Here is a 26,639-nt window from a genome sequence, read left to right as displayed (position 1 = left end):
GGGTGCTCATTCGAGACATCTTGTATTCGATTGATTTCTTTGTGTTAACTTGTTGCTCCCACGATGTGATTCTCGGTTGGGATTTTCTGTCGCGCCATCACGCCGTCATTGACTCTGCACGTGCTGAGGTTCAGTTCACCGTTCTGTGCGATTTGCCGTCTCACGACTTTCAAGTTCATGATGTTACCAGGATCTGTGTAGCTTCAGATACTGACCTTCCCCCTCACAGCGCAGTATTTGTCCCTCTTTCATGCGCATCGCTTGCCGAAGCGACGGTCATGTTTTCACCCGCTGCCGTAATCATTCGCCGCCAGCCTATATTGTTGCCTTTCGCCCTCCTCACGGTTCACCATGGGGCTGCAGAAATACTGATTTCTAACCCAAATTCGTACAATTTGGTTTTGCACTGCGGCGAGACTATTGGTACCATCGAGACTGTGGACGCTGACGTTATTCTGCATTTCCCTGTTCCCGACGACGTGAATACTGCTCGTGGATACTGCCAACGTCACGGCACTGACACCCCATGTGCCATCTAACCGAATATCACCGGATGTTTTTTGTCGCTCTATTGCTGATGACCTCGAGCCGACACAACGTGAGCGGCTTATCACTCTTTTAAATGATTTTCACGCCTCTTTTGACTGCAACCAAGCATCATTAGGCCGCACAAGTACCGTCTCTCACCACATTTATACGAGACATCACGCACCATTACGCCAGTGTCCGTGCCGCGTGTCATCCACCGTGCGTCGTGTCATCGCCGAGCAAGTTGAAGACATGCTTGAACGTGGCGTTATCAAGCCATCCTGCAGCCCTTGGTCGTCTCCCGTAGTACTCATTAAGAAAAAAGATGGCTCGATTCCTTTCTGTGTGGACTATCGTCGCCTCAAGAAGATTACACGAAAAGATGTCCATCCTCTACCGCGCAAAAATGACGCCCTGGATTGTCTTCATGGTGCCGAATTCTTTTTTTCTTTGGACTTGCCATCGGGCTATTGGCAAGTGCCAGTAAATGAATCCGACCGCTCGAAGACAGCTTTCATTACGCCTGATGGCCTGTATGAGTTTACAGTAATGCCATTCGGCCTCTGCAATGCACCCGCGACATTCGAAAGGATGATGGACAATATTCTACGAGGCCTCAAATGGAAGACGTGCTTGTGTTATTTAGACGACGTGGTAGTTTTCTCCCCTGATTTCACTACTCACCTTTCTCGTCTACGCGAAGTCCTTACTTGCCTTACCACCGCCGGCCTTCAACTTAACTTGAAGAAGTGCCGCTTCGGAGCCCGCCAGCTGACCATACTTGGCCATGTCTTGTCCAAAGACGGCATCGTTCCCGACCCTGACAACCTTTGTGCTGTCGCAGAATTTCTGCGGCCGACTACAGTGAAAGAGCTCCGAAGTTTTGTCGGTCTTTACTCTTATATTCGACGCTTTGTGCCCAATTTTGCCTGCATCATCACTCCCCTGACGAAGCTCCTGGCTGGCCCTAGTGACCTTCGCGACTGGACTCCGGCATGGGACCAAGCCTTCACCACTCTGCGTCGTCAGCTTACCTCACCGCCTGTTCTGCGCCATTACGACCCGTGTGCACCGACTGAAGTTCATACCGACGCCAGCGGCGTTGGTCTTAGAGCCGTCCTTGCACAACGAAAGCCTGGCTTTCCAGAATATGTGGTTGCATATGCGAGTCGTGCTCTCACGAAGGCAGAATCTAATTATTCTGTCACGGAAAAAGAATGTTTGGCTATAGTTTGGGCCTAAACAAATTTCGCCCTGACTTGTAGGGCCGTCCGTTCGACGTTGTGAAAGACCACCACGCGCTCTGCTGGCTTGCGTCACTGAAAGACCCCTCGGGGCGTCTTGGACGTTGGGCTCTTCGGCTCCAAGAATTTGACATTCACGTCATTTATCGATCTGGGCGCCAACATTTTGATGCACAGGCGCTCTCCCGTTCGCCCATGTGATCCGACGAAACGCCACCTTCATCCATAGAGTGCCCGGTTGCTACGGTTGCTGTTAGTGACATGCCGTCTGAACAGAGAAAAGATCCGTGGATTGTGTCTCTCATTGGCATTCTTAGCAGTTCTTCTACGTCTACATGCCCTCGAGCCCTTCGTCGCCAAGCCACCCACTTCGTGCTACGGAACGCCATCTTGTACCGCCGAAACTATCAGCCAGACGGTCGCAAATGGCTGCTAGTCATCCCTCGCCATTTGCGTTCCGACGTATGCATGCATTTCCATGCAGACCCACAACAAGCTCATGCTAGCGTCCTGAAAACCTACGAGCGGCTCCGCCAGCGGTACTACTGGCGCGGCATGTATTGTTATGTCCGCAAATACATTCGGTCATGTGCGGCCTGTCAGCGACGCAAGAGTTCTCATACGACAGGCCCTCTGCAACCTTTACCGTGTCCTGCACGTCCTTTTGATCGGGTTGGCATTGACCTTTATGGGCCTCTTCCATGCAGCGCTAACGGAAATCGTTGGATAATTGTCGCAGTAGACCACCTCACCAGATATGCTGAAACTGCTGCACTTGCTTCGGCTGCTGCTCGCGACGTCGCCGCATTCATATTACGGCATTTCGTATTACGGCACGGCGCACCGCGAGAACTGCTCAGTGACCGAGGCCGTGTCTTCTTGTCCGAAGTTATTAATGATCTACTCACCGCGTGCCGCACTATTCAATGCACCACTACGGCGTATCACCCACAGACTAACGGTCTAACGGAACGATTCAACCGCACTCTTGGGGACATGCTCACCATGTGTGTTGCGTCTGATCATTCCAATTGGGACGATGTCCTCCCTTTTGTGACGTACGCATACAATACCGCCGTTCAGGCTACCACAGGCTTCTCACCATTTTTCCTTCTTTATAAACGTGAACCATCCACTACCTTCGACACCGTACTACCATATCACCCGGATGCCTCTGAATTCACCCCTCTTTCCGAAGTTGCTCGCCATGCTGAAGAGTGCCGCCAACTGGCTCGCTCGTTCACGTCGGATACCCAAGGAGTCCACAAAGATCGCCACGACAACGATCAGCCCACACAGTCCTTCGCCGTGGACTCTCACGTCTGGCTTCGGCTGCCCTTCCAAGCTCCAGGCCTTAGCCCAAAGCTTGCTCCGAAATATCAAGGTCCGTACCGGATCGTCGCGTGTACTTCGCCTGTTAGTTATGTGGTCGAACCGGTGACGCCATCTTCGGACAAACGCCGCCGTGGCCGCGAGACCGTTCACGTCAGCCGCCTGAAGCCGTACCACGACCCCCTCATCGTATCATCACCTTAGGTCGCCAGGATGGCTCCTCTTCACCGCGGGGGAAGTTGTAGTGGGTAATATGCATGTGGCACAGTGCGGACTGCCACCACTGTGGCGCGAGACCCGAGCTCGGGCTGTTGATGCGAAGCGCTAGGACTCGTGATCTAGAGCTACCTGCGATCCCTCGAACGAGCTGCAATAAACCCCATTTCACAAGAAATAAGGTGTGCCAGGAAGCGCTTGCAAGCAGGAGAGATACCCCATTATCTAGAAAGATGCATCCTGCAGATTACTTGAATGCGTCTGCCTTCGTTATGTCAAGTGCGCATTACATACATAAGTGTTAAAAGCATATGATTTTCTCCTACCACCTTTAGTATGCTTTAGGGTAATATCCACTTCTGTTATGCGATCTGAAAACATGCTGTACATTCATGCAGATCTGTTCATGCTTACATAGACACATAACATATTTTTCAAAGGCGAATAATTTTTGTAGAATACAGGAAAGTGCTCTCCATAGTTTCACTGTGGCTTTTTAACACAGAATGGGGACATATATACCAAGCTCAGAGAATAAAAAATAAAAGACCAGCCGCAACAGGAAATACAATAGCACAAGGGCAGTGTTCGTGCTTACAACTTTTAACATTTGAAACGAGCACCACACGTGACCTTGCACGAACATCATGCAGTTACCTAAAAAAGTTGGGCCTCTCAGATCGCTGTTCTCTCGTTCATTAAAAAAAGTTTTGTTTGTAGCAAGATGATCTAAGATAGCAGATAAGTACATCAGGAACAAAAGACACATACGTCCTAAACTTCACTCTAAGGTCACGTATGCTGCAGATAAGTTACCTAATGAGGAAATTAGACAGCTAAGTTCTCGAAGCTCTAATGAAAATAGAGGTAACTATGACTAGCATGAAAAAAAAAATGAATGAAAGTGCTGCCTAAAAATTTACGTTTATGAACTGAAGAATTCTTCTCGAAGCCAAGGAACAGAAAATTTCTTTGTCCTGCGAAGCACATTCCGTATACATGTCGCAGAGTTTGGCTCTTTACAGAGAGATCCAAGGGAAGTTTCTTTATGTATACATCGGAAATGAGAAACAAAACGCCTCTTAAAGTATGTATATCATATTGCCATAACTGCTTCGTCATCTCCAATGCATCAGATACCCTTGCTATATGTTCACAATTATTTGTCTTGATAACTCATGGACCTCTAAGCGATCGTCATACCTGGAAGGAAAACGAAATTCCGCTAAATGTTAGGCAATCAGAAAAACTATATCACCTTGGCCTATGTTTTTCCTAATAGCAATTCAAGGCCAATATAGTATTATTTTGGACGAAACAGGTCTCAATATTAACCGCAGAATTCTCGGGCTGCGAGATAACGATCCGAGATCTTATGTGTAACTGCGTTCATTGGGAGAACGAGGGTCGTATTCAATTCTTTTCGGAACGGGGCAGTCTCCGACTATTTGAAACGACTTCAGTTTCGCGGGACACAATAATACATCTTTACTGCGTGCACGTGACATTAAAGTAGTGAGTTTCTTCGATTTTGTGGCATCGGGTGACAGACTAGCAAGCTACCCGTGGCTCCGAACACATTTTCGCCAATTGCTGGAGGCTAATGGTCAGAAAGGTGTAGAATCAGAAAGAAGCCTTTTTATTTTGGGCGCCCGAATCGTTAATAATCAGCAAGTGCACGTCACCTTGTGATCGTGTGGTCTCGCAGTTTCCGTGGCGCCTCCACACAGGCAGGGGAAGCTAACGCGGCCCCAGTAATGTATGACAAATTGAGGAGGTCCGGCGAAAGATTGCAACAGAAAGAGATTGGCATAACTTTAAGTTATTGGAGCCTTGCTTGCCTTGCGTGAATGAAAGTGAGTCGCTCTCTCGTGTTGTTCCCAAAAGATACCGACAGCGCCTCTAGCATTTTCTACGCTGCCAAAGCCTTGTGGCCTTTGAGAAAACTGGGTATCGTCGGAGGACTGATTTTACGTTGTGTTTATTGGTTAGATTGGCAAGTACAATTCTCTTAGCGAGTTTTCTTGTACCGGTCGCTCCTTTTGTCATCCTTTTGTCATGTTAGATTTTGTCATCCCCTTCTAAAGCTGAACATGCAGAAGGAGGAAATTTGGGAGACCAGGCAAAAACGTTTTATACGCAAAGGCGAAAAAAACGGTTGCATATAAAGGTGTTAAAACAGACAAGCATTAAATTACAATTGTTCTACAAATTTTGTTGTCATTACAGGAAAAAATTTGCTGTTTATTTCATCGTTATAGTTATTCGCGCTATAAGAGAAGTAGGCGAAAGTTTATAAACATGTTTTTCATCTTCTATCAAATATGATAAACCGGTCTAGACACGCAGGAACCGCCAGGCATTCATATTCATTTTCGTTTTTGAGGTGAACTCGCACAAAGCTAAGGTCCGGAGTCCAAACCAAATGGAACACATTTTTCGTTCTACATGGTTCAAAGCATTTATGATTTGGGCTGCTTACCAATAATATCTTTAAACGAAACACATGGCGCACCTGCTATTTGTCAAATTTGATGAAGATACAATACAGAGACGACAAAAGCTCGTTTTGGGAAGCAACGTAACATGAATATCATTGTCTTCATTGTTTCTTATTTTTTCAGCCTCTGACTATAAATTCAAAATTTGGTCAAGAGAAGACGTTATACTATCAATACATATGAGTGAAGAAATAGAAAACAACTATTACAGGCTGGTAAGTGCATGTCTTGCATTTTTATTTGATGTTCCAAGCGTTTCGAAAAATTTGTTGAATGATCTGAGACGTAAATAGCTGAAGAGATGCTTCAACATGCTTCAGGTTAGTTTTCTTTTCCATTAGCGCTATGCATGCCTGTTTCAAACATGAAATGCTTTTAACTTCCGTTGTCGGTGACCTTTAAGTGACCTGGAGCCAAAAGCCAGAACCGTTATCCGAGCACTGAAACGAGAACATCTGGGTAAGTTGCGAGAACAAGGCGAGATAATCTCGGTAACCAGTCAAAACGTAAAAACATACTTTCTCTCGGCCCCACTCTTGTACAGTACCACATTACATATGCTAGTTACTGCATAAACGAGTGTAAAAGTACATTGTTTCCGAATTCTTCCTAACGTTGGTTCACAGTTAACTCAAGCTGTAACTTCTAGTGCACTGAAGTTTTATTTGTTATTTGCAATAGCGAGACCCAAATGGAGATACAGGGCACCATACACCTCATTGTCATCTTTTGGCGCTGAGACAGGGTTTCCTGTGCTCTTTTGAACGTCAGCGGTCCGTGAGTTCCGCGGCACGTGTTTTGCGTCGCCTTGAGCGATGGCGCCACGCTGCGGAGAGTCTCCTTCTGGCGTTTTGCTTCTTCTAGCCGGGCGGTGCGCTCAGTCTAGTAAATACTTTGTAGGCAATTGATAGTAAGCTAATCGGTCTATAATTTTTCAACCCCTTGGCGTCCCCTTTCTAATAGATTAAGATTATGTTGGCTTTATTCCATGATTCCGCTGCGCTCTAGGTCATGAGGCATTGCATATACAGGGTGGCCAATTTTTCTACAACAATCGGCCCACCATGCTTCAACAAATATGCTGTTACCTGATCCTCCCCAGCTATCTTCCCCCTTTGCATAGCTCCCAAGGCTTTCTTTACGTCTTCCAGCGTTACTTGCGGGATCTTAAATTCCTCTAGACTATTCCCTCTTCCATTATCGTCGTGGGTGCCGTTGGTACTGTATAAATCGCTATAGAACTCCTGAGCCGCTTGAACTATCTCATCCATATTAGCAATGATATTGCCGGCTTTCCCTCTTAACGCATACATCTGATTTTCGCCTATTCCTAGTTCCTTCTTCACTGCTTTTAGGCTTCCTCCGTTCCTGAGAACATGTTGAACTCTATTCATATTATACTTCCTCATGTCAGCTGTCTTACGCTGCTTGATTAACTTGTAAAGTTCTGCCAGTTCTGTGGAAATATTAGCAGTGGCGATCACACTCGCTCACGCGGAGCGTTCGCAAAGGGACTCGGTCGTGGTTACGGACTCCCAGGAGACATGTCGCATGTTTTTCAAGGGCCACGTGACTGCGACTAGCCTCGCGATAATTCTCAAATCCTGCAACCACCATCGTCGCCTATTCTGGTGCCCGGGCCACGCGGGGGTACAGGGGAACGAAAAGGCTAACGCGTGAGCTCGAGGGTTCACTAACCGATCGACGGCGTCCTCTTCTAACCCCAACCACCCACACTATCCCTCACAAAATTCCACCAATTTAAATGCCAAACACATCCTTGCTCATCAGCGTGGAGTCCGCAGAAAATACCCGCCGCCTCACCCACAACTTAACGGGGAAGAGGCCGCCGGTTGGCGTAAAATACAGATCGGGGTGTTCCCCCATTTAAAATTGCTAAACGCCATGTATCCCACTCGTTATAGGCCAACTGTCCTTGGTGCGGTGGCACACCTACCCTAATACACATAACCTGGGAGTGCACTAAGCACTCTCATAGGCCAAATACCAGTAGGACAATGCAGCAGTGGGAGGCACAGCTCGCCCGCTCCGACCTGGCAGGATAAAAGTCCTTAATTAGCCAGGTCAGGCAGGCGGCAGAGGCCAGTGGGGCCCTGGACTGGGAGGCTCCGACCACCCCTCCTTCAAATCTTTACAATTGCAATAAAGTTTCTCTCTCTCTCTCTCTGCCATTTCTATTCTAGATTTAGGGTCAGAGGCTTTCATACATTGGCGTTTCTTAATCAGATGTTTCGTCTCCTGCGATAGCTTACTGGTATCATGTCTAACGAAGTTACCTCCGAATTCTATTGCACAGTCCTTCATGATGCCCATAATATTGCCATTTATTGCTTCAACACTAAGCTCCTCTTCCTGAGTTCAAGCCGAATACTTGCCCTCTAGCTTGATCGGGAATTCCTCTATTTTCCGGATCAAGCTACAGAACAGGTGTTCGGCTACTCAACAATAGACAATATTCACACTATGAATCAGGCGATAGAGAAATGTACGGAATATAGCCAACCCTTATATATAGCTTTCATTGATTACTAAAAAGTGTTCGATTTATTCAAAACCTCAGCACTCATGCAGGCATTAAGGAATCAGAGTGTAGAGCCATATGGAAAAATAATGAAAGATATCTATAGTGGCTCCAAAGCCATCGTAGTCCTCCATAAAGAAAGCAACAAAATCCCAATAAAGATGGGCGTCAGGCAGGGAGGTACAATCTCTCCCATTCTGTTCACAGCGTGTTTACAGGAGGTATTCAGAGACCTGCAATGGGAAGAATTAGGGATAAAAGTTAATGGAGAATACCTTAGTAACTTGCGATTCGCTGATGATATTGCCTTGCTTAGTAACTCAGGGGACCAATTGCAATGCATGCTCACGGACCTGGATAGGCAAAGCAGAAGGGTGGGTCTAAATAATAATTTGCAGAAAACTAAAGTAATGTTTAACCGTCATGGAAGAGAACAGCAGTTTACGATTGGTAGCGAGGGACTGGAAGTGGTAAGGGAATACATCTACTTAGGACAGGTAGTGACGGCGGATCCGGATCATGAGACTGAAATAATCAGAAGAATGAGAATGGGCTGGGGTGCGTTTGGCAGGCATTCTCACATCATGAACCGCAGGTTGCCATTATCCCTCAAGAGAAAAGTTTATAACAGCTGTGTCTTACCAGTACTCACCTACGGGGCAGAAACCTGGAGGCTTACGTAAAGGTCTCTACTTAAATTGAGGATGACACTACGAGCTATGGAAAGCAGAATGATGCGTTAAGGAATAAGAAAAGCGCAGATAGGGTGAGGCAATAAACACGAGATAATGATATCTTAGTTGAAATCAAGAAAAAGAAATGGGCATGGACAGACATGTAATGAGTAGGGAAGGTAACCGATGGTCATTAAGGGTTACGGACTGGATTCCAAGAGAAGGGAAGCGTATGAGGGCTTGGCAGAAAGTTAAGTGTGCGAATGAGATTAACAAGTTTCCAGGGACAACATGGCCGCGATTAGCACATGACCGGGGTAGTTGGAGAAGTATGCGAGAGGCGTTTTCCATGCAGTGGGCGTTACCAGGCTGCTGCTGCTGCTGCTGCTGCTTGCTTGCTTGCTTTGCTTGCTTTGCTTTGCTTTGCTTGCTGCTGCTGTTGCTGCTGCTGCTGCTGCTGCTGCTGCTGCTGCTGCTGCTGCTGCTGCTGCTGCTGCTGCTGCTGCTGCTGCTGCTGCTGCTGCTGCTGCTGCTGCTGCTGCTGCTGCTGCTGCTGCTGCTGCTGCTGCTGCTGCTGCTGCTGCTGCTGCTGCTGCTGATGATGATGATGATGATGATGAGGATGATGATGACAGTTAGGTCTGGGCATCGGATCACGGCTGCGTCGCGTGGCGTGGTACATGGCGGCTGCGTCGCGTGGCTTGTACGTGCCATCTTCAGGTGGTCTTTCGTCGGCGTATTCTTTGCTTCCAGACTTCGTCGGAACAGCGGCGTGTCGTTTTTATGTCGTCGAGGTAGTCTCTTCGGCGTCTTCGTTTGCGGCGGAGGATCTTCGTCAGTTCGAGGAACAGCAACCGCACCTCCATCGGTTGGTGCTTTTAGTTTTCCGAATATGGGCCCACGGACCGGTCCCGGGCTGGGCCAGTGTATGGATGGCGCTGTTGCGACACGTAGCGGCCTGGTGACGGAGAACGGAACGGTCGTGGAGGGCTCCACTGGGTGGCGGCGAGGTAGTCGGCAATATCGCGAGGTCGTTCGCCAAGCATTGGTCGTGCGCGTTAACGGCGAACCCTCGCAGTGCCATCTCCCGGTATGGTCATCGGCAGCAGACGTGACCAGCTTCCGCACAGTGGTAACAGAGCGGGCGGCGGTCAGGAGCGCGCCAGAGGTCTGTCTTCCTTGGAATGCTGCGCGGAGCGATGGGTTGGCGTGCTTGCGGCGACGGTGGTGGACGACGGAACTGTGGCGTCACTGGCCCTGCCCCGAACCCGCAGGGAGAACGTGACAGCGGGCCACTGCGGCGTATGTCATCGTTTGCGACTGACTCTTCGGCGATTCAGGGGCTACTCCAAGTGAATGTTGGAGCTCCTCGCGTGCGACGTCGACTTTTGCCTGCGACAAAGGGAACAGCTTCTGAAGCTCCTCCCGTGCAACCGCTCTCATAGTCTCGCTCATGTCATCAGTGGCCACTCAATGAACCCCGGCGTGGTTTGTTGAGCTCGCGCGTCGGTTGAATTGCCGGTTCCGCATTTCCAGTGTCTTCTCGGTACTGGTGGCCTCCCGAAGAGACTCGTCGACGGCCTTCGGTGGGCTTCGGATCAATCCGCCGCAAAGTTCTTCCTTTACACCACGCAAAACCAGGCGGACATTCTTCTCGGGCAATTCTGGGTCGGTGTGGCAGAACAGACGGGTAATTTCTTTCGTAAATATGGCAACGTTCTCATTAGGTAGCTGCACTCAGTTGTCTAGTAGAGCTTGGACTCGATCTTTTCACACGACGCTTGTTAATGTCTGCAGGAAGCCGCTGCGGAACCGCTCCGACGTCTTTAAGGTGGCTTCTCGATTCACGAACGACGTCCTGGCGGCATCTTCCAATGCGAAAAATACACGGTGTAGCTTGTCGTCGCTGTTCCAGTTCTTAAACGTAGTGACCCTCTCGTACGTCTCAAGCCAGCTTTCGGATCTTCGAATGTTGAATCGCGGAAGGTCGGAGGCTCCCTGGGCTGCTGTAACACGATGGGGGACGCCGGGGCTCCTATTGGGTATGACTTGGCGACAATCTTCCTGGTCGTCTCAGGCAAAAATCCGTGCTCTGGGCCTCTCGCTGTTATGCATTTCTTTACGTTCTTGCCATTTTCGTGAGAGTCATTTCATCAAGCATGAGCAAGAAGATGTTCCCACGACCACCTGAACAAGGTTAGTCGTCTACTTTATCGCTCATTTTTGGACGACGTGCCTTTCGAAGTTCGGACCAGCTCGATTCCTGGGAGAGCTCAACGCCAGAAGACATGGACTCTGACAGTGAGTACACCGTAGTCATGGGCCGCCGTATGAAGAAAATGTGCCGTATGTCGAATGAGGTGACTTCATCGAATTAGAGTGATCAGGAATCCTTCATGGTTTACTAAGTGCCGCTTTCGACGTCACACAGCATGAACTCCCTCAGCAGGTAGTTTTTAACCGAATATTTTGAATGTGTGGCCCCTGGACAAATCAACGAGATCAGGATCAACGCTCGCAAGAACATCCTGACAATAGATGTGACAAATTCCGCAATACTTGAGAAGTTAAAGACCATTCCACAGTTAAGCGCAATCCCCGTCCGCTCATTTATTACTTACGGGAAGGAGACAAGTGGAGTGATTTCCGACGCGGAGCTTGAAATCAAGCACGCGGACCTGAAGAGTCTCTTGAGGTCATCGGTGCGCCTTCTTGAGATTCACCCCTTGGGGCCCTCCCGATGCATCGAGTTAATATTTGTTTCTTCGGCATTACCAGCGTCTACCAAAGTGGACTACGTGATACACCGAGTACGACCATTTGTTCCGAGGCCTATTCAGTGCCCGAAATGTCATAAGGTAGGATACGTGAGCGCTGTTTGTAGAAGCAAAGCCACCTGCTCGCGTTGCGGCCGAGAGCATGGTACCACCGACTGTGAGGCGTCCTCATTTAAATGTCCCAACTGTACTGGCTCTCATGAAGCGACTTCGAAGGAATGCCCGAAGATGAAAAAAGAGGTTCGTATTCTTTGAAAAATGGCAAGAGACCAATCTTCACGTAAAAAGGCTACTCATTCCGTTCTCCAAAGTGACCAACGCTCGCGACAGAAGCATCACAAAACCATTTCAGGAGAACTACCTAGCGTGGCAGAGGTACCACGACCATCTCTTCCTATGCGTGCATCGAGGACGGTAACGGCGTCTATTGATAATTTAAGGTCAACGAGAGCACGATGCAAACATTCACCGCCACCGGCTGATACAGACACGGAATGGCCTTTGCTGCCCTCTAGGCCCACGGCCATGCCAGCGGGCCCTAGTGGGCCTCTGCGCCACGAAGCCAAGAATTATAGGCCCAATAAAACCGGTGACACTACAGGCAAGCAAAGAGATGAGCATAATAAGAAAGGGAGTGTAGAATAATATCTGAAGCAGCTGGTAGAGTCAATGCGCGTAATTCTCGGTGGTCTCGAGAATCGGGCCGCCAAAAGTACCCTACAACTGATCGCCGTGCTGGAGCCACTTATCGCAGCTCTTTATATGCTATAAAGCTTTTGTTTGGCGCTTGTGCTGTTCACGCAGGGGAGGCTCACACACCAGCTTCGTCCTAGCGCCTTTATTTTTAAGTAAGTTCCCTTGAATTGGTGACGACAGACTTGACACAAAACCTGATAGTAGCTTCATAGATGCCATTTGTGAAGGTTTATCATCAGAGTGTTGAACTTGCTTTCACCTTTGCGCATCCCCCTTCCTATGTCATCATCATCCCTCATCACACCTTTAGGTCCCCGTTACTCCTACCCCTGTGCAGAGTAGCAGGCTAGAGCGTCTTAGCTCAGGCCACCCTCTCTGGCTTCTTTCCATTAAATTATCTCTCTCTTGGCGACTTTGGTGTTGTGCTCCGCGTTCAGGCTGGGATCACGGCTTTGTGGGGGAGTCCGGTACACGAACGGAAAGCAACTCCACCAGATGTCACGTGGAAGTGATGGTTGAGGACACAGCACCAAAACTGTGTATGGCGAAATTAAGTTTATTGGGCGAACCTATGCCCAGAAAAAGCAGGCTACATTCAATGCTCAACGAAAGCGGCGAACACAGTCGGCGATCTTCGAGAATCTGATCAGCGGGTCAAGCGCGTCGGCTTTTATGCATCAGTCGTCGAATGTACCAGAGTAATCGCCGAGACCCGCGTGTTCCTCCACAAAGTTCTACACCATTCGCGTCGTGCATACATGCAATCAGATTACGCTAGGTTCGTTGACATACAGCGGATGGAACCATCGAGAACCCTCCAGAAACTTCCCACACATGCAGGCGCGTCCTGCTCTGTTTAGAGAACATTTGTTAGGCGGTGAAACGTGTCACCCGACAAAGATAAACATGCACATGTGTCAATATCCATTCCGCTTTGATCAAATGGTCTTCGAGAAACCTGGATCGGTTGTAGGAGGTCGGCTGGTTGCGACGGAGGTGACTTGCGCCTCCAGCAGTCGAGGCAAGTGCGAACGTGATGTTTCGCAGTGGTGGTAAGTGTCCGCCAGTAGTACCTCTTCTGCACTCTGACCGATGTTCTCGTGCAGCCTGTGTGGCCAGAAGTCACCTCGTTCGTGCGTGATGAAGCCTGTCGAGTGAAGCGTCTATACGCGGAAGCGGGTACACGTCTTTCTTTGTCATCTGATTTAGTTTTTGGGTAGCCACAGAAACGGTAGCGACACAGAAACGCAAGTTGCCGGTTTTTTTTTCTTGACTAGAACTACAGGAGATGCCCAGGAACTCGTTCATGGTTGGATCACGTCGTCTTCGAGCATTTTTGTCACTTGTTGTGTGGCTTCACGTTCTCTGGGAGGCACACGATAAGTATTTTGGTGAATTGGTCTTGCCGGATCCTCTGTAATTATTCGATGCTTCGTTAGAGGCGTCCAACCGGAGATGGACGTCAACGTGAAGCAGTCGTTGAAGTTGGGCAATAGCGAAAGAAGACATTCTCGTTCGTGTGGCGACAAAGCAGTGCTGACATCAAGTGCACACGCTCGGCCTTGCGTAGGCGCTCCCTCGAGTAGTGAACAGCAGCCGCGAACATCCGTAACACCATTAAAATAAGCCACACCCGTGCCCTTCGAAAGGCACAGTCGCTCTGTGCTAAAATTGGTTAGCAAAAGGTTCGTGAGCCCGTCGGTGACATTTACGATCCCTCGTGCGACCGAGATACAGTGAGTAAGCTAACGGGGCCATTTGGTCGGCAACTCCCTCGCAATGAAACGGTGAGCCACATGCTACCGAAACAAGGGTACATGATCCAGCTAGGATGACGACGTTATCTTCTGCTAGACGAAAGGAGTTACATTGCGGTGATAAGCAATGGACTGAACCAGGGCTCTTGTAAAACGACACCATGCAGACCGCAATTTTCATTACGGCGCCATATTCTTTCACGAAATCCATTCCAATAATCAAATTTTACAGCACGCAGGAAGAACGATGAAAGCGGCCACGAAAAAAGAATCCCCGATGCTAATTCTAGCAGTACATCTTCCAGTGGGCATCAGTTTTTGCCCGCCTGCCGTCCTTATGTGAGGTCCCGTCCATGACATTTTCACTTTCTTCAGGCGCAGGACGAGTTCCTGACTCATTATAGAGAAGTCGGCACCAATGTCGACTTCTCTCATGGATGTCGGCACTCATCAATGTCTGCGCTCACAATTTCTTCGGCGGTGTCGGTGTTTATCGGCTTCACGTCTGTCTGCGGCGAGAGTGTTGGGGGCTTTTTATTGTCTTGCGGCGGGCGTGCAACCTTAACCACAGAGGTCACCGCCTTCATTTCCCCGGCGTAGGATGGGCGACTTTTGTCCTCTGTGGTCAGCAAAAGTACGTCCAGCAGGGGAAGGCATTTGACGTGGAGGGGTTGGAGAACGCGACCGACGGCCGAAATTGGACTTACCATGCGGCACGGATTCGTCAATCGGGTGCGCTATTGGACTTCCCTGAAAAGCAGTTTGGTTGCGGCGTAGCGTGGAGTCGTCATTTGCACGTCGACCATAGGACCACGGACCAAAAGGTCGAAATGATGTGCCGCGATGCTAGCAATGACGCGAAAGTTGGTTGGCGCCTCCGCAGTGAAAACAGAGTGGGCACCTATCAGTGGTGCGCCATGCGTCGGTTCTCCGAAATTGCGGCCGTCCCGTAGTGTCGTTTTGCGGCGTTGACCAAGGCGCGGTGAACGGCGGCTGGTGGTGTGACTGTAGTGGCACAACGGGTGCGAGCCTCCCCTTGTGGTGGCGACCATGGAGCTGCTTTCGAAGGCTGGTGGTACGGCGGTGTCGTTGTTACGGGTGGTGGACATTGGACAGCGGCGGCGTAATCATGGGCCGCTGGTGATCTTGAATATCGGCTGCCGGTAACGCCTGCCTGATTTCGTTGCGCACCACTCCGGCCATTGGCACTACGGGTCTATCCACTGTCGGTCTCAGAATCTTTTGAATTCCCTGTCTGACGAGTTCTCTGATCAGTTCACGGAAGGGACTCTGATACTCGCCAGTCACTGCGGTGGCATTGATTGTTTGTACAGTCGATCGTACGGCCTGCATCTCGAATAAAGCGCCCCTTCAATAGCCGTAGCCTCTTTGATAAAGTCAGCTACGGTGACTGGTGGAGTCCGCACAAGCCCCGCGAACAACTGCTGTTTTACGCCTCGCATGAGGCGGCGCAACTTTCTTTCTTCGGCCATGTTCGGGTAGGCTCTACGGAAGAGGCACGCCATGTCCTCGGCGAACACTGTGACCGACTCATTAGGTTGTTGTACCCGCAGCTCCATCCTCTACTGGGCGCGGTCGCGTCGGTCGGCACTCGCAAAGGTACCCGTGATTTTCTGACGATAGTCATTCCATGTCGTCAGGCTAGCTTCGCGGTTCTCATACCAAGCAGGGCCACTGTCGTCGAGGGCGAAATAGACGTGGGAGAGCTTTTGCTGTTCAGTCCACTGGTTATTCTGCGCGAGTTCTCACTTGTCAAGCCAGTCTTCAATGTCTTCGAAGATTGCACCGCGATAGCGATCGGGAACCAGAGGATGCAGAACGGTTACTGCTGTGGACTGGAAAACCGGCTGCTTTGCGGTGCTTGTGGTGGGCTGGTTTCGGACATTTCGAGATGTGTGGAGCTCCCGGAGAGAGGTGGTTGAAGAGGGCAGAACTCCGGGGCAAGGCCTAGCAGTCGACGACTAAAGCGATGTACGGGTGCCGTAGCTGGTGATAACGCGTCCGGTCTAGATGAACGACTCCCAGAAGGACTCCGGAGCATCAGGCGCGGTTAGCACCCCGAACCTCCACCAGTGTGACAGTACAACGCCGGCAGTAGACAGGGAGACGTTCTTGGAGAACAGCAGGACAACTTGCTCAAAAACAAACAGGCCGGAGACACATCTTCTTCGTCCTCGCCGAATCTCAATGACCCACAAGACGAAGTCCGTTAATGTCCCTATCTTCGTTGTCGTCTGCATAGAATACATGTGTCAATATGACTAATAAAAACGGGCCTCTAGGTTAACCCGCTTTATTCTCGTTTGTTACATAACGAGGGTCTCGAATCCGGCAACATTGATGCATTCATGAAGTTAGCATGTGTGGGTTTATTGTCTGGTTGCCTTTACCCAAAAAGATCACGTTCTCGTGACGCCTGCGGCAGAAACGATGTTCGAGATCCACCGCCAAGGTCTGTGAGTGGTGGCGCTGGCTAACACTCCCAGGCTTCTACTAGGAAACATAATTACCCAAGAAAGTGTACAGGCAAACGGTGCTGCGGAAGCTCAATTGGTAGAACATCGCACGCGAAATGCGAAGGTTGTGGGATCGTTCCCCACCTGCGGCAAATTCTTTTTTCATCCACTTTCGTTTCCGTTAATTTATTGTTTCTTTATTTCATTTATTACGCACAAGTAACTTGCCCTATGTTGTCTATTGTTTCAGTGTTTGTTGACTTCGTATGATATAGCAACGCAACGTATTCCAGCCGTCGAAGCTAGTTGTGTATGTGGCCCGTACTGCAGTAAAATTTCTCTCTTGCGCTTGTCAGAAACACAAGGTGCTGTCTAGTGAAGCCGCATTGAACTCTCCGAGTGACCTCCGAAATGCATGGCGCATGACTGCGCCAAAATGCTGAGGTACGCGTAAAGCGGTAACCGGGCTCCTCTATTGCCCTTCTTTCTGAACGCACGTCACCATGTGGTGGCACTGCCGAGATGCCCTCCGAAACAAGAACCGTGGTGTGTGTGTGCCTACGAACGCTGAGAATTCTTCGCTCGCTTGTCACATATCGAGCAGACCTTACTCGTTGACCTAACTTAGCGGGATGTTCAGCGAACAGCGACACATACCCAGTGTATTTAAGACGCAGCTCGGTAAATGTCCCTGAGAACGCATCGTGACGTGCGTTTGGTTACACACGACATCGAAGAAATTTTGAAGGATCGTTTTCGTTACTGTAGAGTGGTACATTCTCACTGGCACATACGTAGTTACCGAAGTTGCCGTGAAGGACGTTCATTTAAGGGCGGCACACACCTACTGGCACACACTCACAGACCCAAGAGAATATGAAAAAAGGTTCCTTAAGGTCCAGCAAAAACCGAGTGGCAGTATCCGGTGCCGCAAGTTGGCTTCAAGGAGTTCATTCACACAGTGGTACCTACTCATTCCCACATCAGACAGTGGTCGATGTCGGCATCAAAGAGGTTCGTTGAAGAGTGAAATTATGTACACCTTGTCACATATTCAGTGACCCAAGCTGGTGCAACGGCTGGTTTGAAATTTTATTCCCTTGGACAAGCAGCCCGATGCGTAACTCATTCGATCGTGCACTACGCACTAACGCAGTGTATCATTCTCAAGTGGGAGGCTAAGAACAAGCAGCCAGGGTGTCAGGAGAACATTGAATCTCGTGGTTTATTCTGGGCTGGTATGTATAGCAGTAGGTGGAAGGGCTTAATGAAGTAGAGGGAAAGACCAGTTAAGCACGTGGCATTGAAGTGTTTACAGGTAGCTTGCTCTCTTTGAACTGATATGATACATCCTCCTTCTCAAAAGCTGTTCGCCGCCAGGCTCAACACCGCTGGCTTGTCTTCTGGAAGTATTGGTCGTAACCTAGACACTCAGGTAGTCGCGTTTGTCGTGTTGTCTGTCATGGAGGCTGAATCAATCACTGCTCGTCTGTGGCCGATGGAGCGGCAGTGAAAGTTGCGGCTACTGCTTGCGGCCGCAGCTATGGCGGCTGAGCAGCCGTTGATGAAACCGTAGGGGCGGTTGACTCTAGCTCTTGTGACAAGGCCCGGTCGCCGTCCGAAACTTCGTCATCTGATGAGTCGGCATCACACTGTTCTTTCATCGCCAAAAGGTGGGGATGGTTGCGCCGAAGAACTGAATCGTGTTCGGTTCGCACGACAAAGGCCCGCGGCCCTGCTGCTCTGACCACCTCGGCTTTTGGTGATCACGAATTTCCATTCAAACGTATCAGGTCATTGTGGCTCAGACGAGACAGAACCCGCTGCTTGTGCCTCACCTGTCGGTGTTTCTTCACGCGTATCGCAGGCAGTGGATTGAAATCTGGCACTGGTGTGCGCAGCCGCCTTCCCTACAGCACCTCACCTAGGGACCAGCCATCTTGAGTGGGATATACCCTGTAATTCAGCGTGTAATGCCAAAATCACTCGTTTGCATCTTTCCTCTTCTTTAGGATGCACTTCACAATTTCTACGCCCTATTGCACGAGCCCGTTGGATAGGCGCTATTCCGGGCTTGATGTCACATGTTTGAAATAATAAAGATGTGCTCAAAGAGCGAACTCATATCTGTTGAATGGTGGGCCGTTGTCGGCGCTAACCTCGGCTAGGAAACCGTACCTTGAAAATATTGCACCCAGCCTATCGATGACCCAACTGGCAGTGATGTCGGGCATCAGCTGTACCTCTGGGAAATTGGACGTCAAATCGTAAACGCAGAGATAATATCGTCTCAAGTATTGAAAGAAATCACACCGACACAGTACCATGGTTGAGTAGGCGTTGGCCGAAGAATCAAAGGCTCTGGTGGCTGTTTATATACATATGTTTTGCAAGCAGGACAATTTCCGATCATGAATTGAATCCCTGAGTTAATGTTCGGCCAATAGACCTTATGTCTTGGCCAAGCTTTGCACTTCACCTGACGAAGATGGCCTGCATAAATCCCTTTCAGCATCTCCCTGCGCATGCTGGTCGGTATCACTATTTCCGACCCTTTCAAAAGTTTGCCGTTTACCGCCGCATGCTCGGCAGCCAGGGGTTTTAGCGGACCGTCCACATATTCTCCCTTTGCGAGTTTCTGTAGCGAGGGACCAAGGGGTGGATTGTTAGCGGTTTCTTCCGCAAGTGTTGCGGCTGTCTTTTCACTCACAAGTGCTGATACGACGGTGATGGCATGAACTTCGACGTCGCACCTGTCTGCAGCCACCTTGTGCTCAGGAGCAGGAGAATGGTACAGCATGTCGGCTAAGGCCATCTGTTTTCTATTAACATACACATCAATCATATTTAGACCACCTCAGAAAAAACACGTTGCACTCTGGGCGGCATATCAGCTATGCCTTTCCTTGATATGTTTATCACCGGGCTGCGGTCACTGTCGAGGAGGAGTGGCCGGTCATAAACAAAATTATTGAACTTTTGGCAACCCACATCCTAAACCCAAAGCCTCGTTTTCAATCTGAGAGTGCCTTTGTTCCGACTTGGTCAGCGCTGTTGTTGCGTCTGCTGCCGGCTTCCAGGAACCCCGTGACGCTGTAGGAGCATCTATCCTATGCAACTTCTAGAAGCATCTGCACTTACTTTGTCTGCAACTTGGGTCAAATATAATAAGCACTGGCGCTTTGTTCAAATTCTTGAATATCGCTTGCAATTCGTTTTCTTGGTTCAGCGTCCAATCCGAGACTGCGGCTTGTTTGATGAAGGAACGTAGAGTCGATGTAGGCTGGAAAAGTGACACAAGGTATTTGCTAAAGTAGTTAACGATGCCGAGTAACCTTTCTACTACCAATTTGTCTCGAGACTTTGGCGTTTTCAGAAGACCCTCCAAAGGTCGGAATTGCGCCTAATGCCATTCTGGCTAATAATGTCGCCAAGAAAAACACTTCTTGCACGCCGTACCGAAATTTGGATGCATTAGACGTTATGCCCGCTTAATCAGCTGCTTTTAGTGCACAGCGCAAAATTTGTTCGTGTTCCACCATGTCGCACCACAGGTGTGTACACCACAGGTGTGTACGTGTGTACATCTTCCATGTACACGCGTACACCTGGAAGGCCTCCAAAAACCTCGTTGAGGGCCTTCCGAAACACCTGGTTAAATGAAGCTATGCCGAATGGAACGCTAAGAAAATGATAACGATCGGCGTTGCCAATGTGCAAAGCTTGGATAATCCCTCATCTAGTGGGATTTGGTGAAATCCAGAATTTGCGTCAAGAGGAGAGAAAAATTTCGCGCTTGCCAAATCCGCTTCAATATGCTCTCGGTGAGGCATTTGATAGTGTCCTCTCTTCAAGTTCTCATTTATGCGTCTTAGATCCATGCAAACTCTTAACTTTCCATCTACTTTAGTACAATGACTAGCGGGCTCACCTAATCGACCGGGCTGCTGACCTCGATGATGCCTTCCTTTTGCATCCAATAAAGTTCAGTGCGGAGAGGCTCTCTGAGGGACACACGAACCCCTCGGGCTGGCTGGATGATTGCAGAGCTTCATTGTGCAGCACGATCTTGTATTCACGCGGCGTGCGCCCTACTCTGTGGCAGAGCCGTGGGAATTTCTCGATGACTGCTCCAAAGTTGTTCGTAGTCTCGTTTTAAACAGCGCGCTGGACGATCCCTTGCTTCTCGCTGGTTACTAAGTCCAAGATTTCGCTGTGGTCTTTCTTTGGAACAAAAAATGCAGCGCGCACCTTGTGGTGGGCAACCGTAACGGGTGCTGAAAACATTCCGATATGTTTGACTACTTTACCAGCGTAAATTCTCAGAACGGCGCCCCTTGGCTTCATAGTAACAGCCTTAAGCTTCCGCAACACGAAGAGCGACTAAACGTTTGCTTGTGATCCTGTATCCACTCTGAACCTAACGTTTTGGCCGTGAATGCATGCGTCCACTCACCAGTCGCGTTCTCTGTCAGCGGTGCCGATAGCTACGTCCAGCACTTCGAAGTCATCCTTCTCATGCTGCAATTGGCGAACACCGTCCTGTTTGCTTCAACGATATGCGAAGTGATTTTGCCAATTACACGTGTAACAGGTTTTTCCGTAGGCTCGGCAGCGCCTTAGCGCGTGTCTTCTGTTGCAACGCGTACACTGCGGGTCTCGCCTAGGCCTCGTGGGGGTTCCCTTACTGGACGCGAGAGCGCCCACAGCCAGTTCTTCGTTTGCCTTACGCCCGACTACGTTTTGACGAGCTGAGGTCTCTGCCGCCTTGAAAAGGGTGACAACCTTTCCTAAAGTCCGGATTTTATCGCTGAGCATGTGCTCTCGGAGCTTTGGTGAGTTGGTTCCAATTTCCACCTGGTCGTGCACCATATGCAGCGCTTGCGGCGCTGTGCTTGTCTCTTTAGGGACGTTCGAATGGTTCCACCTCCCCTGAAGACGAGAACGGAGGACATACATCTGGTGGAGTTACGGTGGCGTAGTCTTTCTCGTTTGCTTTCTCGATGAGCACGAAGTTGTTGAACACGTCCAAGGCTTTTTCTCCGGCCACGCTGAGGAGTCTTTGCCGCCTCCAAACCTAGCTTGTCCGTGGATGCTGTGCCATGAAGAAAAAATTCGAACTACCGGCGAAATAGCTTCCAGTTTCTTCCTCCATCAGCGGCCAAACGCAGTGGTTCAGGCGGCCTTAGGTGCTCCATACCTTAGGCCCTCACGTTCAGCTAGCCCCAAAACCTTTCGTTGCGGCTGGTCAGCTTGATCCTATTTGTGACGCCATGTATCGTTCTCGAGTGGGACGCCAACAACAGGCAGCCAGTGTGTCAGGAGAACAATGAATATCGTGGCGTATTCCAGGCTGTTATCTATAGCAGTAGGTGGAAGGTGTCAGTGCAGGTAGAGGGAAAGAGCAATGGGGCACGTGGCAGGCAAGCGTCCAGAGATAGCTTGCATGCTTTGAACTGATATGATAAACCCAGGTAGGAGAAAGTATGATTAGATAGAAAGGGACTGGAACATAGCCCCAGAAATAACCCGGGGTTCCAAAGCAAGGCTCAATCATTAAGAGAGACAATTACACTGAAATTGAAAGAGAACCTTTCATTTCGAAAAGCCAGGGCACGTTTCATTTTTTTCGAAAAGCACGGTATGCTGACGTGGCGCGTTAAGGGGCAGCACCGCAGCAGACTCCGGCTTCGGCCCTGCCAATAAAGAGCATTCACGCGGCTGTACCCCCAATTCCGTTGGCGACAGCAGCAAGCGCTGCTTCGAACGCTACTCACTAAGGCGGGTTTTCGGGTCGGGTGGCTGATAGAAGCAACCAGCGCCGACAAGCAACGGTGCCTTGCCGCGTTTTTCAGTGCTGCACTGAAGAATGCCAAAAGCGAGGCTCTGGACTGAGGGCCTTTCTACCACACTACGCAACGTGAAAATGATGCTTTTGAAATGAAGGTAGAAACGCAGCCTCTTGCGTGGTCCTCGATGCGGTGGAGGCGAGCGCCTTCTCGAAGTGTTTCAAGCAAGCTGGCACCCCGCAACCTACGTGCACTCTAAGATATTCACGCGCCGGTGCGCATAAATGGCGGACGCTATCGTCGGTCTATGAAACGTAGAAACGCTAAAAAGGGAGTATCTTCGAGTTTTCGCGTAACATAATTATATTTTTGCGATTATTGAAATTACAATCAGAGAGATATCGTGCCTGTAGATTGTGCGTAGGTCGTATTTAATGATTTTTCTACGTATTTAACTTGAGAAATTCAATTAGTTCAGTTAGTTCCTTGCGCCACATGGATGGCCTCGGTATGGGTAGTTCGAAAATATTTTTGGCGAAACGACGTGCGACGCTGACACCGCATTTTCTGTGACACAGGCTCCTTAACGCTGTCGCGTTAAAATGCATTCCGGAATGAAATGGTAACTTATGCAAATGAGCGGTTCCCTTGGAGGAGTGATTCGCATAGGCTGTCATACAGCGGGTCGTTGTAGACCCATAATATTGACACGTGTACTTATATTTATCAGGCGACCACGTTTCGCCGCCTAACAAATCTTATCGCACAGCGCGGGACGCGCTTGCATGTATCCGAAGTTTCTGGAAAGTTATCGATGCTTCTATCCGCAGTCTGTCGTCGCCGAACCTTGTGTTATCTGATTTATTCACCTGACGCGAATGGTGTAGAACTTTGTGGAAGGCAGGCGGGTTCCAACGATCAGTCTGGAACATTCGATGACTGCTCTATAAAAGCCGACGCGCTTGACCCGCTGATCAGATTTTCGACCATCGCCGACTGTGTTCGCCGCTTTCGTTGTGCTATAGGTGTAGCCTGTTTTGTGGGCACAGGTTCGCCCAATAAAATCTAGTTTTGCCTTTCACAGTATTGCTACTGTGTTCTTAACGTCACCACCACGTGACAATATCAAGGTTCACATTCCACAAAATTCAAGATGGCATTCTCTGAAACGCGCACAAATAAGAAAGAATGCTTTACAGCGTTGGCGAGAATATTCAGAATGCGAAAAGGCAATTACTCAGCTTTGCTAAAGAACGACTGCCCCATTTTTCTCACGCTACAAGCCGTTACACATTCGCTCAAACCCATACTTATTAGATCAAACTTTAAAAATACTGAAATACATTCAATAGAAATCGCATGCTCGCCGAGCCGCAACCGCGAATCCTCAACCTACACCTATAGCTAACCTTTCCTTCTCCGTTATGTTCACGTGCATTCATAGTTTCCAAAGCAAGAACATGTGTCCCAGCTTGTCAAGTCATCAAACAGCAGTGTCCTGAATTAACATTTATACAAAAGTAGAAATGTTCTCGCTAATTATTGAAGCTTCCCTACAATCTATTTTACTAGGTGTTTTCTATAGCCCCCGCATGAGAACCGTCTCCTTCCTAGGACACTAAAGGATGCTTTAAACCTCAATGTTTTGTGGCATTTTAATGCCAGCTTCATTCTTTCTGGGGACTTTAATTTCGCGGGCCTTATTTGGAATGGTGAAGTTTCGATAGCTAACTTCACAGAAACCAGCGGTTACCTTGACGCTTGTCTTAACCACCATCTTACACAGTTTGTATCGCAACAAGTGCGTGTGACATGTCATTCTCCTAATATACTAGATGTAATTTTGACAACTCATCATCATAGCTACTCCTCCACTAATTATCTTCCCTAAATTATTCACCACGAAGTTATTCATCTAAATTTCATTTCCTTTGTAGCACGATACGCGTGCAAGGAAACGATAACCTTATAAGATAAAGATAATTTTGATGTGATAATAATGAACATACCACATTTTGAAGCGAATTTCCACTCTCAATCAGTTCGGGAAAACTGACTCACGTTCAAACAGAAAATAACTCAACTAGTACATATGCTCGTTCCAAAAGCTACTGTTCGTTCTAAGAGGCGGAAAGCACGGTATAACGAACCATTTCACCACCAAGCTAACAAGAATAAGTATGCATTTACGATTTCTAAACTGAAAGGAGATGTGCAAAAGAGGAAAAGTACTGCACAGCCGGAAAACCCTTTCTGCAGCAAATACGCAGCGCTAAGTTCCCATTCCTTAACAATGGATTGCCTCATGTGTTAAATTGTAACTGTTCCAAATTTTTGCAAGCAATTAACTCAGAAGCAATAAGTACTAGTACTCTTGCTAAATACGCGAGAGAAGTTATTTCGCACATAGAATGCACTAACGTTTACAATTGCGCAATAACACCAATTTTACTCAAACATTACACACTGTGTCAGCGACTTTTTTCATTGCAGCAGTCATGTAGTAATGGCAGTGAAGAAAGCACCAGAACTGGAAATGAAGAAACTAGTGTTATATTGGGTGAACTAGTACCCTCAAAAACGCACTACAGTCACAGAAGCGCGATAGCGGAGAACACAGGCGACACCCATCGAAAATTTGATCGGTCAGTCAAGCGTGTCGGCTTTGATACTGGAGTCATCGAAGGTTCCAGAGTAATCACTCGTGCCCGCGTGTCTTCCAGAATGAGCTACACAGTTTGCGTCACCCATGCAATCAGATTCCGCAAACTGCGGTGACAACAGACAGTAGATAGAACCATCGATAACATTCGAGAAATTTCCAATGCATGCGGGCGCTTCCCGTCCAGAGCGGTAACATTTTTTAGACTGTGAAAATGGTCATACGAAAAAGATAAACAAGTGCACGTGTCAATTCATCCATCTCAAAAAGAGTTTTGGAGGGCGCTTAAGCTTCGCCATTAAGAGTGGAACGCGATAGCGTTCAAGGACCCTTTACTGTTATCATGCTTCGCGGCAGCTACAGCTTAAGTCACCGTAATGTTTACAGGGAAGGCCTGGATGCGAACGCTTTTCCACGAAGGCGAGCTTTCTGGTAGAAACGCGGCCTGCTGCACGGGTCGTTCACCTGTTATTCTTTCACACTTTTAATATGTCCGTCTTGGAAGAGCTAACACAAAGGACATGCTCTGTCGGTGCTTTTTCATTACATTTTCTTGTGGGCTGCCGTTCGTAAAATTACGTGGAATCCCTTTATAAAAAATGAAAGACAAGCTGTGATCAACCTTGGTGGTAAAGAAGCGGTTGTGTGTGCGTGGTGGGGAATTTGGTTCGAAATTATTTTTGCCGAAGCGACTTCCAGCGCCGACGCGGGACATTGACTCGGGACGCCGACACCGACGCCGACGCCGGATTTTCTGCGACATGGGCACCTTAACGTAATAGACAAAAAGTCCAAAGTGCAGCTATGCAAAGTCCCAAAGTTCGTTAGCGCTGGTAGAAAGGCTTCAGTCGCAGAACATGGGCTACTTCAGGTAGTGAGCGGCGCCGCTGTGATAGCGAAATGCCGTCTGGCACGACCTCACAGTCGAGTGCAGCAATGCATTGGATGATCTTGTAGGGTCCGAAATAGCGGCGTAAAAGCTTCTCACTAAATCCTCGTCAGCATATCGGGGTCCAAGCCCAAACATGGCTGCCAGGCTCGTATTCCACGTATCGTCGTCGAAGATTGTAGTGCCGGCTATTGATCCTCCTAATATTCTTGATGCGCAGGTGGGCAAGCTGTCTGGCTGCTTTGTTGTGCTTGAGATAGGCGGCGACGTCGAAATTTTCTTCGTCAGTGACGTGCGGCAACATGGCGTCGCTAGTCGTCAGGCTCCTGCTTGAATGGCGGTACCAGATGGAACCAGATTAAACAACGTCGTTTGAGCTGTCTTTTGCATTGCCATATTATAAACGAAGGTTGCTTGAGGCACGACCGCATCTCACCTCTTGTGCTCGACGTCAACGTTTATTGCTAGCATGTCGGCAAAGGTCTCGTTCAGGCGCTCCGTAAGACCACTCGTCTGCGGGTGTTAGGCAGTTGTCTCCTGTGGCTTGTCTGGCAA

At 48.9% G+C, this 26,639-nt stretch overlaps 1 protein-coding gene across 5 annotated transcripts in view; it reads left to right on the top strand.

The window, feature by feature from the left end:
* LOC129384989 (uncharacterized) overlaps positions 1 to 26,639 on the top strand; it is a 186,831-nt gene that overhangs the window by 89,660 nt on the left and 70,532 nt on the right. For all 5 annotated transcript variants that reach the window (XM_055070756.2, XM_055070755.2, XM_055070753.2 and 2 more), the window contains one exon: positions 5,945 to 6,036. In XM_055070756.2, coding sequence (XP_054926731.1) covers positions 5,945 to 6,036 — 92 coding nt within the window. The remainder of the gene's footprint in view (positions 1 to 5,944; positions 6,037 to 26,639) is intronic.

Source organism: Dermacentor andersoni, chromosome 5 (assembly GCF_023375885.2).
Source record: "Dermacentor andersoni chromosome 5, qqDerAnde1_hic_scaffold, whole genome shotgun sequence".
Classification (NCBI taxonomy): Eukaryota; Metazoa; Arthropoda; class Arachnida; order Ixodida; family Ixodidae; genus Dermacentor; species Dermacentor andersoni.
This window is presented reverse-complemented; position numbering and strand designations above follow the sequence as displayed.